At 40.5% G+C, this 17,814-nt stretch overlaps 1 protein-coding gene across 1 annotated transcript in view; it reads right to left on the bottom strand.

The window, feature by feature from the left end:
- Positions 1 to 17,812, bottom strand: part of FGF2 (fibroblast growth factor 2 (basic)) — a 73,577-nt gene extending 55,765 nt beyond the window's left edge. Inside the window, exon 1 of the mRNA XM_011948626.1 lies at positions 17,612 to 17,812. Within this exon, the coding sequence (XP_011804016.1) occupies positions 17,612 to 17,789 (178 nt within the window). The 5' untranslated portion in view covers positions 17,790 to 17,812. The remainder of the gene's footprint in view (positions 1 to 17,611) is intronic.
- Positions 17,813 to 17,814: the final 2 nt, after the last annotated feature.

Raw genomic sequence — 17,814 nt, 5'->3', positions numbered from 1 at the left:
CAAAAAAAAAAAAAAAAAAGAAATTGCCGCTACAACCCCAACCTTCAACAACCACCACTCTCATCAGTCAGCAGCCACCCACACTGAGGCAAGATCCTACACTAGCAAAACAATTACGACTCACTAAAGGCTCAGATGATCGTTAGCATTTTTTAAAAATACAGTATTTTTTCACTAAGTTTGTACATTGGTTTTTTAATATATATAATGCTACTGTACACTTAACTGATTACAGCACAGTATAAACATAGCTTTCATATGTATTAGGAAACCAAAAAGTTTATGTGACTTGCTTTATTGTGATATTCACTTTATTGTGGTGGTCTGGAACCAAACCCACAATATCTTCTTTGAAGATAATGCCCATACATCACTTACCATGTTCAGGGAAATGGTCTGAGGGAGATTTACATTTCTCAATTGGATAACTGAAATCATTTCCTAACTGTACTCCCTGCTGCCACCTTCACACCCTGCAATCTATTACACACACCCGCCAGAGTGATCTCATCAAAGCCCAAATTTAATCCTCTTATTCTCTGATTAAAACCCTCCATTGACTCCCCACCGCTTCCTGGATAAAGACCAATTGTTCAGTATGGCTTGCAAGGCCCATCAAAATCCAGTCCCTGCCTAGCTAGCAGGCCTTACTTCTTGCCATTCCAAACTTCTTTTGGTTCCCAAAACATGCCAAACCTGGCCTTGCCTCCTTGGCCTTCCTGCCCTTCCCCGCCCTGTCTGCCTGGCAAACACCTACTTGATTCCAAACATTCTGTTCAGTGGTCACTCCTGTTTGAAGCCTTTTATGACTTCCCCATTAGAATTTACTGCTATCCTTGCTATGATCTCACTGTCCCACGGGAAACACCACAAGCAAAGCAGGCAAAACATTTCATTGCCCTTATTGATTTATATCTCTTTCTTGTCATGCCAAACAAAACACATTTTAAGGGACAGGGGCCTTGACTTTTTAATCTCCAGCACCCAATGCTCTGTATAATATAGTGGTGCTTTGTGGTTAAAAATAACAAATTAATCAATATATTATTTTTATTGAGGTATAATGTGTTTGATCCCAAGTAATATTTAAGGTGAGTTACAAAGATATTGACAACATATCAAAACAAAAAACTTTAAAAATGGCTTCTGAATAAGCCAAATACAAATGAAGGGTTTAAAACTGGTGAAGCCAGGAGCAAGACTGTCATACTTGCTAGAAGCAGGCCATATATTTGGCTTTCTAGTAGCCAGCAGAAATAAGAAATTTCGCGGAGACCATAAGATAAAAATAAGCTGGCTACTAAGGAAAAGCATAACTAGATCCGACATAGTTACCAAAGAGAAATTTCTCCTAAGGAACCTCAGAGTGGACACTATGTAATGAGATCAACGGCAGCCTTCAACATTTCTTGTAATTAACACAGAGACGAGGTTCACAGAGATGTTTCTCGCAAAATCACTCACCATAAACTAAAGGTTCACCCCAACACACAGTTCAGTAAATGCATTTTCACTGTCATGTGGTTCAAATTGGTTTTCTCCCTGATATCAGATTAATTAAAAGACATATTTTAGTGTTTCTAGTGATACTGTCCCTAACATTTTGGACCACAGATAACCTTTTGAGAATCTGACAAAATGCTATGCACCCTCTCCTCAGAAAAACAACCTGATACCTAGCATTTTGCATCTATTTTTACAGGAAACCTAAAGCAAATCCATGAACCCCCAGGTTAAAACTCTCAATCTGGACGAAAGATGCACTCCATGCATCGTTGAGGCAGGCTTCCATAAATAGTATTTCCCCCAGCAGGTCTTTAAAAAGGTTCTGCTGTCTGTCCTACCTAGCAAGCAGAACTGTGTGCATTAACTGTCAGCCATCATGGGCATTAGGCTCCTTCTAGAAAAAGAGAGGAATCCAACAGGAACATTCACCCACTTCTGGAGTGATACCCATGGGCAGAGCCAATATTCTCCAGAATTCTTTAACATAAAAGCTCTACAGTTCTACATCATTAAGCATAGTCAAAAATAATTTAGGTGAGGAAAATATTCAAAGTAGGTGTAACCAAATATCCAAACTGTTAATTTTTTAAATTTCATTAAAACAGAGAATATCTAACTTTGAATAATGTAACTTCCTGCAGTATCTTCCAAGAAAAATTAGTTGAATTGCAAAATATATTTGGAAATAACTACGTGAATTTTTCTGCTACACGGGAATTGGTTACTTTGCTGTTAAAAAGTTGGGTGGAGGGTCTAGCAAAAACCATAACTTTGGTTTAGAATAATTATCTAAAGCATGTAGTACTTTTTTACTAGTAATTGCAAAACAGGATCAGCTATCTATTACAATAGTTTTAGATTATGATAATACATCTATATCACCTTTTTTTTCTTTTAGAGGAAAAATACAATTCCAGTTTATTAAAAGTGATATTAAATCATTAATAAATACATTTTTAAATAAGAGATCAGCCTGGAAATAACAATTCCTGTTCAAAGGTTGGAGGAATATCCAAAAAGCCATAGACAATATTATAGTTTCTGACATCAAGTGTCAGGAAATCAGTATTAAATGTAATAGTGTGGAATAGTAGAAATGCCATGACTAAGGAATCTCCACTCTTCATGAAAAATAAGGCCTAAGCCAGGGGTCAGCACATTTTCTGGGGTAAAAGGCCAGAGAGTAAATATTTTACATCTTGAGGGGTATCTCCCATTGTAGTGTGAAAGTGGCCACAGATGATGTTTAAACAAATGAGGGTGGCTATGTGCCAATTAAGTGTATTTATAAAACAGGCTGTTAGACCCTGGCCTAAGAATACTAAACATGAAAAACTCTAGACTCTCTTGAAGAAAATACACATGTTTTACAGACCTGCTATGAGAAACTCAGTCGAATATTCTACGGAAATCAACACACAAGGGCTATGTATATATTACTACTTTCCCATTGTAGCTCCCTAGTTACTACTTACTCTGTTATCTTCTTTTTCAGTATTCTCAAGCCTCTTGGTGTTTTTTTCAGAGATCTGCATCAAGCTTACTACTTACCTAGAGTTTCCAGAAAACACCTGTATCCCACCTTTTTATATCCATGACAACCACACATCTGCTGGTAACTTTCCTATGTTTTCTGATTTTTACAGACTTGCGACATCTGTAAGCTCTGAGGGCAGTGTGCGTACCAGGGGATTGAACTCTTTCAAGTCCATGATGTTTTCTCTTTTTTTTTTTTTTTTTTTTTTTTTGGGACGGAGTCTCGCTCTGTCCCCCAGGCTGGAGTGCAGTGGCCGGATCTCAGCTCACCGCAAGCTCCACCTCCCGGGTTCACGCCATTCTCCTGCCTCAGCCTCCCGAGTAGCTGGGACTACAGGCGCCCGCTACCTTGCCCGGCTAGTTTTTGTATTTTTTTAGTAGAGACGGGGTTTCACCGTGTTAGCCAGGATGGTCTCGATCTCCTGACCTCGGGATCCGCCCGTCTCGGCCTCCCAAAGCGCTGGGATTACAGGCTTGAGCCACCGCGCCTGGCCTTTTCTTTTTTTAAATACAATTTTCATTTTATTTTTTTCCAGACCTTAGTTTTTCTTCAGACCTTAAGGACTCAGCTCCTTACCCAGGCTTTAGTGGAAGTCATGCGGCAGCACCCACAGTTCTAAATCGGGATCAGGGTATTTGGTTTGTGCGGGCTTCACAAGCTCTATTCCTGACTACCTTGATGTGAGTGGCACAACTCACACAGTAATGTAGCTTCACATACAACTTGAGAAGCACAGAGGTGTCGAAGACACTCACTTTGGAAATGTACCTGATAGCTGCAGCCTCTACTATGTTTCAAATGAGAAACTTCTTAATAGCCTTGTCCTTGGTCATGCACCAGGCACAGTCCTGCCACAAATAGGCTGTGCGTGGCTATGGCCTTTTCCAGCATGACTATTATTCCTTTTTTTTCTTTTGCATTTTGGAAGCAAGGGCCCAGGAGAGCCTAAAATGTTTTTCTGAGGAGTAACATGATCAGAGTTCCTCTTCAGGAAAAAACCATATCCAACTGCTGAAAAACTAGACAGAGTAATTAAGTCACTCTGGCAAAGAATAACATCCTTTATTATGGGCTACTATGGGCTGAATTGTGTTCCCCAAACTCATGCTGAAGCTCTAATCTCAGTATCTCTGCATGTGGTCCTGTTTGCAGATGGGGCCTCTAAAGATGTGATTACGTTAAAATGAAGCCTTTAGGGTGAGTCCCCATCCAATTTGACTGAGGTCTTTATAAGAAGAGGAAACCTGGACATACAAAGAGACAAAAGAGACATAAGCACAGCTGAAAGATCTTGTGAAGAGGCAGCTACAGAGTGGCCATAGACAAGCCAAGGAAAGGGGCCTCAGAAGAAACTAAACCTGCCAACACCTGATCTTGGACTTCCAGCCTCCAGAACTGTAAGAAGATAAATTTCTATTGCTCGAGCCACCCAGACTGTGGTATGTTTCTTATTGCAGCCTTAGCAAACTAATACAGATGAGATCAGTTAGACAGCAGTTGCTGTAGTCAGGGTTAGAACTAGACGAGCTGCAGCAAGATTGCAGAGACTGGCACAAGTATGAACGTACTGCAGAACTGAAACGGACAGGGCCTGAGAAGAGAAGTGAGGAGTGGGGAAAATGACATAGTAGAAATTCACTGCAAGACCTGGGCCTGGTTGGCAAGGAAGATGATGATACCATTTGAAAATACAGGACAGTCAAAAAAGGAAAGAGGAGTTTAATTTTTAGACACTTTTCTGGATGTGTCTTGCAACGTGCTTTCTTTATATCTATCTGTCTTGGTGTTTATTTCCTCACATAGTAGACACTCAGAAAATTATTGATTAATGGACAATCTCACTCAATGAAGAAAATTAAATAAGATAGACCCAAGCCCATCTGCTTTTGTTGTTGTTGTTGTTTTAAAATCTTACACCACATGTCCTTAAATATTGAAAGAATACCTTTGATTTTTTTTGAAAGAGCCTAACTATACTTTGAAAACATCCTTTTAGTTATCTTTATGACAGTGGTCCCATAAGACTATAATGTCATATTTTTACTGTACCTTTTCAATGTTTAGATATGCTTAAATACAGAAATACAACTGTGTTACATGATCATGTATCACTTAACTATGGGGATACATTCTGAGAAATGCATTCTTAGGTAATTTCATCATTGTGTGAACATCATAGAGCGTACTTACACAATCCTAGATGATGGTATAGCTTATTGCTCCCAGGCTGCAAACCTGCACAGCACATTACTGTACTGAATACTGTATGCAACTGTAACATGGTGCTAAGTATTTGTTACCTAAACATAGAAAAGGTACAGTTGGCCGGGCGCGGTGGCTCAAGCCTGTAATCCCAGCACTTTGGGAGGCCGAGATGGGCGGATCACAAGGTCAGGAGATCGAGACCCTCCTGGCTAACATGGTGAAACCCCACCTCTACTAAGAAAAAAAAATACAAAAAACTAGCCAGGCGAGGTGGCAGGTGCCTGTAGTCCCAGCTACTCAGGAGGCTGAGGCAGGAGAATGGCATAAACCCGGGAGGCGGAGCTTGCAGTGAGCTGAGATCCAGCCACTGCACTCCAGCCTGGGCGACAGAGCGAGACTCTGTCTCAAAAGAAAACAAAAACAAAAACAAAAACAAAACAAAACAAAAAAAGAAAAGGTACAGTTAAAATACAGTATTATAATCATATGGGACCACCATCATACATGAGGTCTGCAATTAACTGAAACATCATGATGCAGTGCATGGCTATATAGTATTCATTTTTAATTACATCCTACTCTATTTTTGTATATGCCACTCAAAAATCTTAAGAAGCCCTTAAATACTAAAGAATTGTCTCATATTAAATCATGACAGAAGTCTCTCCTAAACAAAGCAGAGTGGAATAGACAAAGGGGCAGAGGAATAGATGGCATAGACTTCAACTTTGCTGGACATGGCAAAGCCTCTAAAAGAGTTTAAATTATTTGCTTAAATCATTACTTCTGTTCAAATTTCTGCTATTTTGTCCATGCGGAATTCTGGCCATGAACTTGTATTCTAAACACTAAGAAGTCTACAAATGCACAATCATCAGTTGTTATGAACAAAGAGTCCATGTTTTGAAAAGCCAATAGGAAAAAAACTATTTTCTTATTTGTAAAAGGAAGATAATGATACCTGCTTCATAAGTTTGTATTTAAGATTAAACAGATATTATTTGTAAAGCTGGCATAGAGCATGTTCTCAAAAATTTCACTTATTCATTCAATAAGTACTCGGTAAATATCAAGGTCCTAGGAATATAGTACAGTGGTAAAGGCCAAACACCTGACCCTTCCTCTACCACAGGGCAGAGGGACTCTGCCTAGTCACCATGGCAGTCTCCCTAGTTGTCTGGACAGAGCTGGACAGATCCCATGAATACTTCAGGGCTCTCACATCACCCTTCAAAAAATAATCTACGCCTCACTTTTCTCACCCTTTAACAGCTGAGGGTGTCTCTGTAATTCATTATTTTTCAATCCAACACCTTCTGTCTATGTCTTCTTTATACATTGGTACACTCAACTAAAACAGTTAACACAATCATATTCCCAATCTCACTTGAATTATACTCCCATTACTGAGTCTGGAGTAATGTAGATATATATAAATATGTAAGGAGAACTAACACTTAGAAACACATTCAAAATAGAATATTTCTCTTTTCACTTAGCTTTTTTTAAATAAATGCCTTACCCCAAAGACGATAAGGAAATAAGGTTAATAAGCCTTACATTTAAAGGTAAAATATGACTCGGAGAAAAGCTTAGATGAAAAGTAACAGAAAAGGACCCACAATGCAAAACACAAGATGATACCATCCCAGAATCAGAATTTCCAAAATCAAAGGGACCTTTTTCTCTTGAGTCCCCATCCAATTCAAGTAGTCATCCAGCCAGTGAGTAAATGACACCTCTGCCCAACACACAAACACACACACCCCATCTCCAAATGAGCCAACACTAGAAATAGTTATAAAAAGAAAGGTCAAATGACACTTGGTAGGATAAAAAAAAAAAAAAATCTAGGCAAGAAAAGTAACATAATTAATAGAAAAAGTAAGAATACATAAAGAAGACATGCAGCAAGTATTGGATTAAAAGATATATAGCAGGCAGTAGAAAGATTATTTGCATTTCTAATTCAAAAACAAAGTGTTTATCAAATTGATACGTTTTAAAAGTAATTTTTAAAATGGAAGCATTATTTGACCGTTTTAATCTCTTCTATTTCCTATTTATGTAATGGCCACCTAAAAACCTATGAATTGTTTTCTATTTACAAAATGATTCAGCTTAGAAAGGAGTAGAATGAGACTGTTCATTCAGTAATTTCTCCCACCCACCCTTGCAGACATCACATCACAAAGACTGTGACTCACTTTGTCATACAATTTCTACCCTCTTAAAGAGGTTTTCAGATTGTTGTGATGAATACTGGCTCATAAATCTGAATAAATTTTCAGATGAAACTATCCATGCCATTTCATCACAGCCCAAAATATTAACAATGGTACCAGACGTCCCCAATCCCAACTTTTACAGTGATTCACTGGTTTTAGACTTGAGTAAGAGAGAGACACACTGACGTAGGGATTGAAGTGTCTGAATCAGGTATGAAGTCCCAGGTCTGCATTCCTTAATTAGAGTACTATAACCAGTTCTGGAACTGAGCATTAATGTTGGCTAGAAATATTAATATATTACTTAACAGCTGAAAAGTTTCCAAAATAAAAAGTGATCCAACAAACGACTATCCTTTACCTTTATTGCTTCCCTTGAATAATGCTGAAGGTGTTTGCAGAAAAGAAGTACAGTGTTGCTGCATTCAGCTTACCATTTTATATGCCTCATACTATAGTATTTATACTTATTTGAAGTTGTTGCCCATTCAACAAATACAGATTGAACCTTTCCATGGGACTCAGACTGGTCACTCATTCAGCAATGAAGCCAAAAGGACCCTGGGATGAGTAAATTCAGCCTCAGACCCTCAGAACAGAAAAGAGTAAAGAACTACTGGGTAATGTGGTCTGGATTTTTTTTAAATAAAAATTTCTTGCCAGCTAGGAATTTCCAGTAAAACTGGGGGACTTGAAATTAAAATATAACAAGCTGTTAGAGAGAATTTTTAGATAGCACACAGAAAAGGAAAGATGGATACAGGATGATGTGAAAGAAATAAGGCACAAGGCATGACTGGAACTGTGATAAGGTACGAGGATAAACAGGACATTTCGGCTTAAGGAAAACTGCCTGGTTAAAGACTAAGATGACAAGGAAGACAGGAGACGGGAAGGAAAGGTCAGAAAGGAAGTTAAGAGACTTGGCTAATTTATTGGGTACATCTTCAATTTAACAAACATTCTTTGAGTGGCCACTGTGTGTGAGGATGGATGCAGCAAATGGGATCCAGTGCTTGCCTACAAAGAGTTCACAGTCCCAGTGCAGGAGCCAGACACATAAACCACTAACTATTACAGAAAGCATGAAGTTCTGTGTTCAGATTATGTACCAAGTATATGGGAAAACAGTAAAAACCATTAATTCTCCCTGGGAAGGTAGAGGAAAGTTTCACAAAGAAGTCTGTTGGGCTGGATCTTAAAAGATTTTTCCAGAGAAAGGTGCAGATGGGAGGGGTTGAGAGAAATTGATAAGAAAAAGAAGGATTTTTCAAAAACAAGAGTCACATGAAGAAGGCCAATCATTGTGACAATAATCATTACGACACATTAAAGAGACTATATAATTAAAGCATAAAGCGTTGCAGCATCAGGAGAGTACGGATGGTGAACAGTAGGAAATACGATTGAGCAGGTAGGTCATGTTTAAGAAGGAAAGCCAGGTAGGTCTGGTTAGTGCTTAAAATTGCAGGAGAGTAGAGGTCATTAAATCAAGAGGTAGGGCAAGGAAATCACTTGGCTGGGAAACATTTTAGAGAGACATACATAGGAAGAAGTAGAGAAAGGCATCAAAGACAATTCCATGGTGTCTAGCTTTGGAGACAAGAATAATAATCCACTATAAGCAGAAATTTAGGAGGAAAGGGTGCTAGTTTGAGAAAATGGTGGCAAGTTCTGTTTTATGTATGTTAAGTTGAAGCTGTGGCAGTGTGTGTGTCCTCCAAGCAGTGGGAAATTGAGATCGGGAATCAAGACAGAGACAGAGACAATACATGATCTGCTGAAGGAATACAAGTACACAGAAAGAAGAGTAGAAGGCTAAAAACAGAACCTTGGGGAATACAAATGAGGGGAAAAAAAAAAAAAAAACAGAAGAAACTAGAAGAAAAGATAGTTGGATGGGCAAAAGTATAACCGCCTGAGGAGTTCTTCCAGCCTGCTGCACAAAGAAAGACCACAGCATTGCAGTAAAGAAAGAGTTTAATAAACACAAAGCTGGCAAAGTCATGTAGGAGATGGAGTTAGTACTCAAACCAATCTCATCCACAGCTCATAGGATAGGAGTTTTTCAACAGCAGTTTGGGGGAAAGGGTGAGGAATGCTATGCAGTGGGTGCTTACTGATAATTCATTGGGCTGAAGATGAAATCATAGGGGGTCAAAGCTGTCCTCTTAAGTGGAACCATTCCCGGGTGGGGCCACAGGAGTGGTTTAGCAGGTCCAGCTGAAGCCATGGGTGTCAGACATACAAAAAACCTGAAAAGATATCTCAAAAGGCCAACTACAATAGTGGTGTTATCTGCAGTAATGGCTGGCAATCTATTAATATGTCTACACCTTAGCACAACTCAGATTCCTGTCCTCCCCGCAAGCCTGAGGGCCTTTCATTAGCTTTATAAAGATGGTTGAGTTTTGGGGAAGGCCTATTATCCTTTAAACTATTTCCCAAAGTCATCTGGGCCTAAGCCCAGAAATAATGAAGGCAGCTTAAAAGCTAAAGGCAAGAGGAGGGGAGTGGGCTAGATCAGATCTCTGGCAGTGCCATAATTTTCTCAGATATAATTTTTGCAAAGCCAGTTTCAAAAGAAGAACCAGGTTGATGTGATGTAATAGAAGCCAAGGAATTATTAAGAAGTCAGAGGCATACAATACTGCCACATGTCAGAGTAGCATGAAAAATTGGAAAAGGCCACATGATTGAACTGGAAGACTACTGGTGTTCTCATAGGAATGATTTAAGTGGAATACTGAGGGCAGAATCCAGAATTTAAAAGAGTTCAAAAAAAGAAAAGGAGCTGAAGTAGAAGAAAGTACTGATTCCAGGATATTATTCACAAAAGAAAATAAGAATGAAAAACAAGCACAGCATACCTGAGAAAATTTTATATTGCATAGTGAGACAGGACAGCCAAGTATAAAGGGGTCCCGGGAGAACTTCCGACTGGCCTGCACACTGGGAGAATGGGGTGCAGCCACGGAAGTTCATGCCCTTTGCAGAGGGGGAGACTGGCTTCTCCTGTTCAGGGTGGTAACCTGGGAATCAATCTTTGAGATGGGGGGCTGTTAATATCGCTTTGCCGTGTTGTTTTTCCTTTTTCCTTTCTGACCAATAAATTCCATAACCCCTCACCCTCCAAAGTGTCTGCGAGCCTAATCTTTCCTGATCTTTCCTGGGCGTGTGACAAGAACTAGGATTTTCCTACAACAAAAGTACATGATAAAAATCTTAAATGCTTTTAAGGAAATCAGAATTCCCAATAAAAGTTCTAAACAAAATTTTTCCCAAAAAATGATTCATCTTTCTCTAGATTATTCTAAGAAAAACTAATAGCCAGTCTCCAAGATTCCCAAATGTTTCTCAAATATAACTTTGCTATATATAATTATCTTCATGTAAAGATTGACCAACTATCTAAACATACATGTCATGACAGCAAGAGAACTGTAAACTTTAACCAAGCTTTACACAGCATATGGCTCATGAGTAGTTATTTCACAGCATGTTCCAAAGAGAATGTTTTCCTCATCAGCTGACATTTAGTGAGCACTCTCTGAGTAAAAGGTACTGAGCTTTTTATGATGTTTATTTATATAAAGAAGTCATGGTTCCTACCTTAAGGTGCCAGCATCTTCTCAAAGTGCCTAAATTATGAATAGAGAATAATCTGTTCACAGAATGCAGCCAGATCATTACTACTGTGTACAAATTTCTTTTGAAAAAATACTTTTTTCTTGGCTAATTTGTGTTATCCTTTAATTAAAAGTTTTCATTATAAATTAATGTATAGCTTAATTATAAATTAAACCAGGATCATTCCTTTCAATTGTTCAATTATATCTGGAACATACACTTAATATTCACATAGCTTCTCTTCAATTTTTAAATCTCCAAGATACCTTGAAAATCTGTGAACTTTTCATTTCAGAATTCTATTGGATAATTCATCTTAGAGGTTAAATTGTGGAAGTCAGTAGCTCTTTAAAAATGCAAATACACACGCACATACACACATACACACAAACACACACACATCCATTACAGATTTCTGTAAATGAGTGAGTATTAAGGATACACCAGTCAAGTCAAAAGTCACTTTGCACAGGAAGAGTGACAGAAGACAGCTGTATGAGACATAAATTAAACACCGAATATTGGCTGGCTGTTGCATCCAGGCCCTTCCAATGTCTTCAAATTAAAATTATTCTGAAGGGGTTTAGAATGAGACTAGTCTGGCTTCTAAGAATCACAGTCTATGGCTCAAAGGGTGAGTTCCCCTGGAAGTTACCACTTTTCTTTTCTTCCTCTCCTAAATTCCTGTGGCTATACATAACCTAGCTTAGAAGGCCTCGTTGGCTGTCATTATTAAAGGGAGAAACAAGAAAGCAAGAGCTGACCGAACAGTGGATACAACAAGGAAACACTTAAAAATCACAGTGTCACAAGTGCATTTTCTAACGATCCAGCTAAAACTCCACACTGATAATCATTATTCCAAATTATTATGCAAACAATCAAGCATTAACTATTTATTGAGCACTGACAATATACAAATTAAGTACTAGACCAGATCCTAATTTTAGAGCACAGAAAAGGACAAGCTCAAAAATAAATCAGAACAAAATACATTTGTTCGGACAGAATATCCTGATGAGGTTAAGATTTGTGCCCCAGGCTGGGCACGGTGGCTCACGCCTGTAATCGCAGCACTTTGGGAGGCCGAGGGGGGCGGATCATCTGAGGTCAGGAGTTCGAGACCAGCCTGGCAAACATGGTGAAACTCTGTCTCTACTAAAAATGCAAAAATTAGCTGGGTGCAGTGTTGGGTGCCTGTAATCTCAGTTGAAGCAGAAGAATTGCTTGAACCCAGGAAGCAGAAGTTGTAGTGAGCTGAGATTGCGCCACTGCACTCCAGCCTGGGTGACAGAATGAGACTCTGTCTCAAAAAAAAAAAAAGAAAGAAAGAAAAAGAAAAAGATTTGTGCCCAAAGATACCCAAAGATACATATTTGCCTTGCTCCATTTCATGGTCATAGACTTTTATCCCATGCCAGACTTCTTAGACTTGTGCTACAGGACAAAGGGGCCCAAGCAGGGTATTTGAAAAATCAACAAACACTAGAATTGAAAAAACAAGCAAAGACTACAGCACGTGTGTAATTATCATCTTGTACAGGCATTTCGTGGTTTTAAAATAGTAGTTCCAATAATGTGAGACCTTAAATTGTCTTTTCAACATCACTGATGATGAGTTCTCAGAATCAGTGTGTAGATGAAGAAAGTCAATTTTATGCTTATAATATTTAAAGAACGGTTCTTGTTTTGTTCATTACATCTGTAACATTTTATTTTCTAATTAAACTTTAAAATCATGTCCTTCCACGTAAAATGGCATCATAAATCAAAATGAGAATACTTAGAACCTAATTGTTACACCATTGTCAAAGTCTAATTACATAATGGTCATTTTATAAACAAATGAAACTCCTCAGGGCACGTCATAAGGGGATATTGCCTTTTCTAGGCTGAAGTCACTTGGCATCAAACTCATCTAAAAAGGCTCCTAAGGTGTGGTAATATCTATGACTCATGAATTGTCCTTTCATTGCTGTACTGATTACATGATTTCCAAGATTAAATGAGCTATTAGATTCTGACCTCATTTGTTTACTGCACACAATATTTATTACAGTAAATATCAAGTTCATTACGTAAAATTATTGCTATCCACTTGCCAGATATTACCAAAGAGACGTGGGGGGAGAGAATACGTGTATTATTAAATCAATGGTTCCATTTACCCCAAAGGCAGTAGTGAAGAGATGGAAAGGTGGCTTTATCCAAAACCCCAGGAAATCAATCTGAGGCACATGTAAACTAGTAAGAATTCCTCAAAGGGGTAGTAGCTCACTACCCTGAAATGGAGCAAGCCTAACCAAAGTGGGGTCCAGCAGGGCACACTACCGTGGAATGGAAGAGCGCACTGAGGCTGAGGGATGGCAGGAAGAGAAGACAAGGGGCCAGGTGGTAAGAAGCTCATTCAGGATAACAAAAGAGGAAACCCACAATTGAACTTCAGTAATTGGTGACTTTTCTGAGCTTCAGTATCCTCTTCTACAAAAAAAGATGGGTAAACCATAAGGTCTGGCCAGGCGCGGTGGCTCAAGCCTGTAATCCCAGCACTTTGGGAGGCCGAGACGGGTGGATCACGAGGTCAGGAGATCGAGACCATCCTGAGCTACACGGTGAAACCCCATCTCTACTAAAAAATACAAAAACTAGCCGGGCGAGATGGCGGGCGCCTGTAGTCCCAGCTACTCGGGAGGCTGAGGCAGGAGAATGGTGTAAACCCGGGAGGCGGAGCTTGCAGTGAGCCGAGATCGCGCCACTGCACTCCAGCCTGGGCGACAGAGCTAGACTCCGTCTCCAAAACAAAAAAAAAAACAAAAAAAAAAACCATAAGGTCTGAAGCCTCCCTTTGATTTCACAAGTCCATGTTTTTATGCCTGGGGTTGCATGGAACACATGCAGTAGCAAAGAGCCCAGGGGTCAGGCCCACCTACAAGCCACCCCTGATCCACACTGGAGTGGGCAGGTCCCTCTGCCTTTCCAAGTCTCAGCGTCCTCTGGAGCCTAGAAGCAAATAAGTGTGGCAGACAGGCAGTCACCTCCTGGGAGAAGCCCAAGGGTAAATCCAGTACTTCTAATTACCCTCATTTTTTTTTTCTTTTCTAAATAAGAGCACCTGGAATAAATTGAATACTAAGTGTACATAAGCAGCATCCATTTCACTTACTGTATTCTATCACATGTTGTACGTGCTGCTTGGGATAAAATGTTCTCTCTTCTGAATGTTTTTACACGGCTTGCTACTTTAAAGTATATACTTAATATTACCCATTCCCACCGCATTGAAAGAGGCCTGCCAAAAGTTAAGGATGCCAAAAGGAAGGCGGGAGTGCAGCGCACATGCTGGAGAAGGAGAAACTCTGTAACCACTTTTAACATCTTGTTTTTATCAAGACTCTCATGTCAAATGAAGATTGTTCCAGGACTACAAGAAAAACGCCAGAAAATGGGCCCTTTTGAGTGAAAAATTCAGGAGAATGCCCAGGTGTGAAGCACAGCTGACCTTCAGCAACACTGAAAATTGGAAGCATTTGTGTTGTGTCATCTTCTCCTACCTCTTCTTTCAGAATGTTCTCTTCTCTTTCCTAACTCACAGCTCCCCACTCTGCCTCCTCTTCCCCTGCACCTCTCCAGGGCCCCATTGTTTATATCAGAGTCTTCAAAGCATCCCTCCCCAAACTCCAGTCCTTCTGGCCAGCTTTTGGGGAAGAAACTGCACTATTTAATCCATACTAAATGTTAAAATGGTTGAACTTGGCCTTTCAAAAGTTACCTGCAGTTTAGTGTCATGACAAAGGAAAAAAAAATTCCAGTGATAGATGTTCAGGTCAATTGGACAAAACAGTCTGAGGCACCACGGATTTTTCAACTTTTCAAACAGGTCTAGAAATCTGAGCCATAATGTAGTAGGAAACTGTGGCTACTATTAACTCTTCTCCATGTTTTCTGGTTGGTTTTATTTGTTTTGGGGCGGTCTCCTCCTGGTTTAGTCAACTATCAGTAAACATTCAATATGTGAGAAAATAATATACTGTACTTAAATTTATGTCCAGGTTGGGCTACATAGAAATGGATGAAATTTGTCATTTTTAGATTTGTATTCTTGTCAGTCTATTGCCTAGTACAGGTATCCTTTTTTAAAAAATGAGTAGTCTCTTTGGAGACTTGGGAAGAAAGGGTGGGAAGTTGGGGAGGGACAGGACTACAGATTGGGTGCAGTGTATACTGCTCGGATGATGGGTGCACCAAAATTTCACAAATCACCACTAAAGAACTTACTCATGTAACCAATTGCCACCTGTTCCCTAAAACCCTATGGAAATAAAAAATTTTACAAAAAATAGTAGTCTCCACAAGTCTGGATGAGTTATTCTACTTTTCCCTTTCAACATCTTATCTTTAGCTAGTTATAAAGTTAGCAGAGCTCTCAACCTGAGCACCAGTGACATTTGGGGTCAAAAATGTTTTTGTTGGGGTTATTATAATGCGCATTGTAGGATGTTTAGCAGCATCCCTGGCCTTTACCTGCTAGATGTCTGTAGCACCCTTCCAGGTTAAGGCAACCAAAAATGTCTCCAGGCATTGTCCAAAGTCCCCTGGGAGACAAAATCATCCCCATTTGAGAACCACAGAGTTAAAGTAAGATTACAAAAATGAAAACCCAACTCACAGTTAGGAAGAAAAAGTTAACAGCTGTTTTTACAGTGGTGGTAATGTGGTATGCAATTCAAAGTTATGTCCACTGGCTAGCCTCTATATAGTTTTATTCTAAGGCGAATCAGGTATCAAAATCTTCAAAGAAAAAATGATTCAGCGACTAAAAGAGTCTGAAAAAAGAGTATTAGGGGAAGCCTCAAATATTAACTTAATTTAGAGGGAAATTCTTCTGTCCTCTGGTCATAATACATGCTTTTTACTAAATAGTTTGTGATACTAGAAAAGAACGAAACCAACTGGGACACACAGCACCTTGCCCTTGTCAGCTGAGATGGCCTAGCAGACAACTGCAGAACAAATTTCAATCACAAAGATAATTTTGTGAAATAGATACTCAAGTTACCAGAATAGAGAAATAGCACTAACCCATGTAATAGGTTACAAGAACCCTTTCAGTTTTACGGGATTAAGTGATTGATAAAATTTTTAAATTACAGCAAGCCTGAAAAAAATTAAAGACTTGCCTCTTTTGCTGGTTGCTATTTTGGAAGCAATAAAGACTCAGTTCATATAAAAATGTATTTCCCATTCTTCTGCCAATTCATGTTTGGTTGTAGAATTTTCTCCTCTTCCACCCCACCCCCTCCACCTCCCCTCATGACATTCCATTAGCATCCCAAGACAAAGGCAGAACTACAGGGGAGTGGCGCTGGGACCCCTGTGGGTCTTTTCTCAGGCAATGAGAGAATCAGATCCTCCACCTGGAACCCATAAAGGAAGGAACGCCATAACACACAGCTTTTAAAACAGATGTTTACATACACTTACAGGAGGACAAGTTAAAATACATTCGAATCCTCTTTCTCTCACTTCAAATTCCATCAGTGTTGTAAATCGGCTCATCTTACGCCGCTTTCTCTTTCCTCTAGACCAGTGGCTCTCAAAGTGTGATGTGATCAGCATCCCCGGGGAACATGTTAGAAATGCAAATCTTCAGCCCCCACTCCAGACTTAGGGAATCCCCTAAAGTCCAAGAACCCCTGATTTAGGCCAGTGTTCTTTCTAGAACCACAAACATTGTTTCTTACAGAAAGCAAAACTGCAATTCTCATTTCATCCTCAAACCTGCTGCAAGGTAGTAATGTATTAGCCCCACGTGAGGGATGAGGAAACCGGCTCAAGGTCTCAAAGCTAGTCAATGCAGGTGGAAGATTAAAGTGTTTGCACTTCTTTTCACTACTGAAACAAATCTGTCGCACTTTATTATCAACATCTGGATTTTTTGACGCTTGGCTGGTTGGTTTTTGATTTTGCTCTTTCAGCTTTCGTCAATTCGTAAGAATATAAAATAGAGTGGGTGAGAGTAGTGTACCATACGCTTCGGATCGTCCAACGGAATTTAAGGGCAGGACTCAGGAAAGGTGTTTTTCCAATAAAGACCGTTTCGTTCTGCTGCGGTCCATCCTGTCTTTGTCCCCAGGACAGCACGCAGCAGACAGAAGTGGCCAGAGTTGCACGGCGGGGCCACGGGCATCCCCGACGCGACAGGTTGTCTGCGGGAAGGGAGCCAGTCCGCGAGGCCCCGGCGCGCCGCGGCTCCGGGCCGGGGGTACTGGTTTACAGGGCAAATTGGCACACCCCAAAGCCCGGGGGACGCCCGGGCCTCCGCCACAGCCCAGGGAGGAGGGGGTGGGTGGTGAACCCGAAACCGCCGAGGGCCGCGCGGCCAAAAACCACACGGACCGCTAGGGTCGCAGTGAAGATCCGGGAAGAGCGCCGCAGGCTGGAGGGGAGAGAGAGGGCGAGAACCCAAGAAATTGAAATGGGGCGGGGAGAGCGGGCTGGCACTCACTGTGAGGGTCGCTCTTCTCCCGGACCCCGTCAACTCGGCCGTCTGGGTGAATGCGCAGGAAGAAGCCCCCGTTTTTGCAGTACAGCCGCTTGGGGTCCTTGAAGTGGCCGGGCGGGAAGGCGCCGCTGCCGCCATCCTCGGGCAAGGCGGGCAGCGTGGTGATGCTCCCGGCTGCCATGGTCCCTCCAGGGCCCTGCCGGGGA

Source organism: Colobus angolensis, unplaced genomic scaffold (genome assembly GCF_000951035.1).
Source record: "Colobus angolensis palliatus isolate OR3802 unplaced genomic scaffold, Cang.pa_1.0 Scaffold280, whole genome shotgun sequence".
NCBI lineage: Eukaryota > Metazoa > Chordata > Mammalia > Primates > Cercopithecidae > Colobus > Colobus angolensis.
Note: the sequence above shows the minus strand (reverse complement) of the source record. Positions and strands in the feature narration are given on the sequence as shown.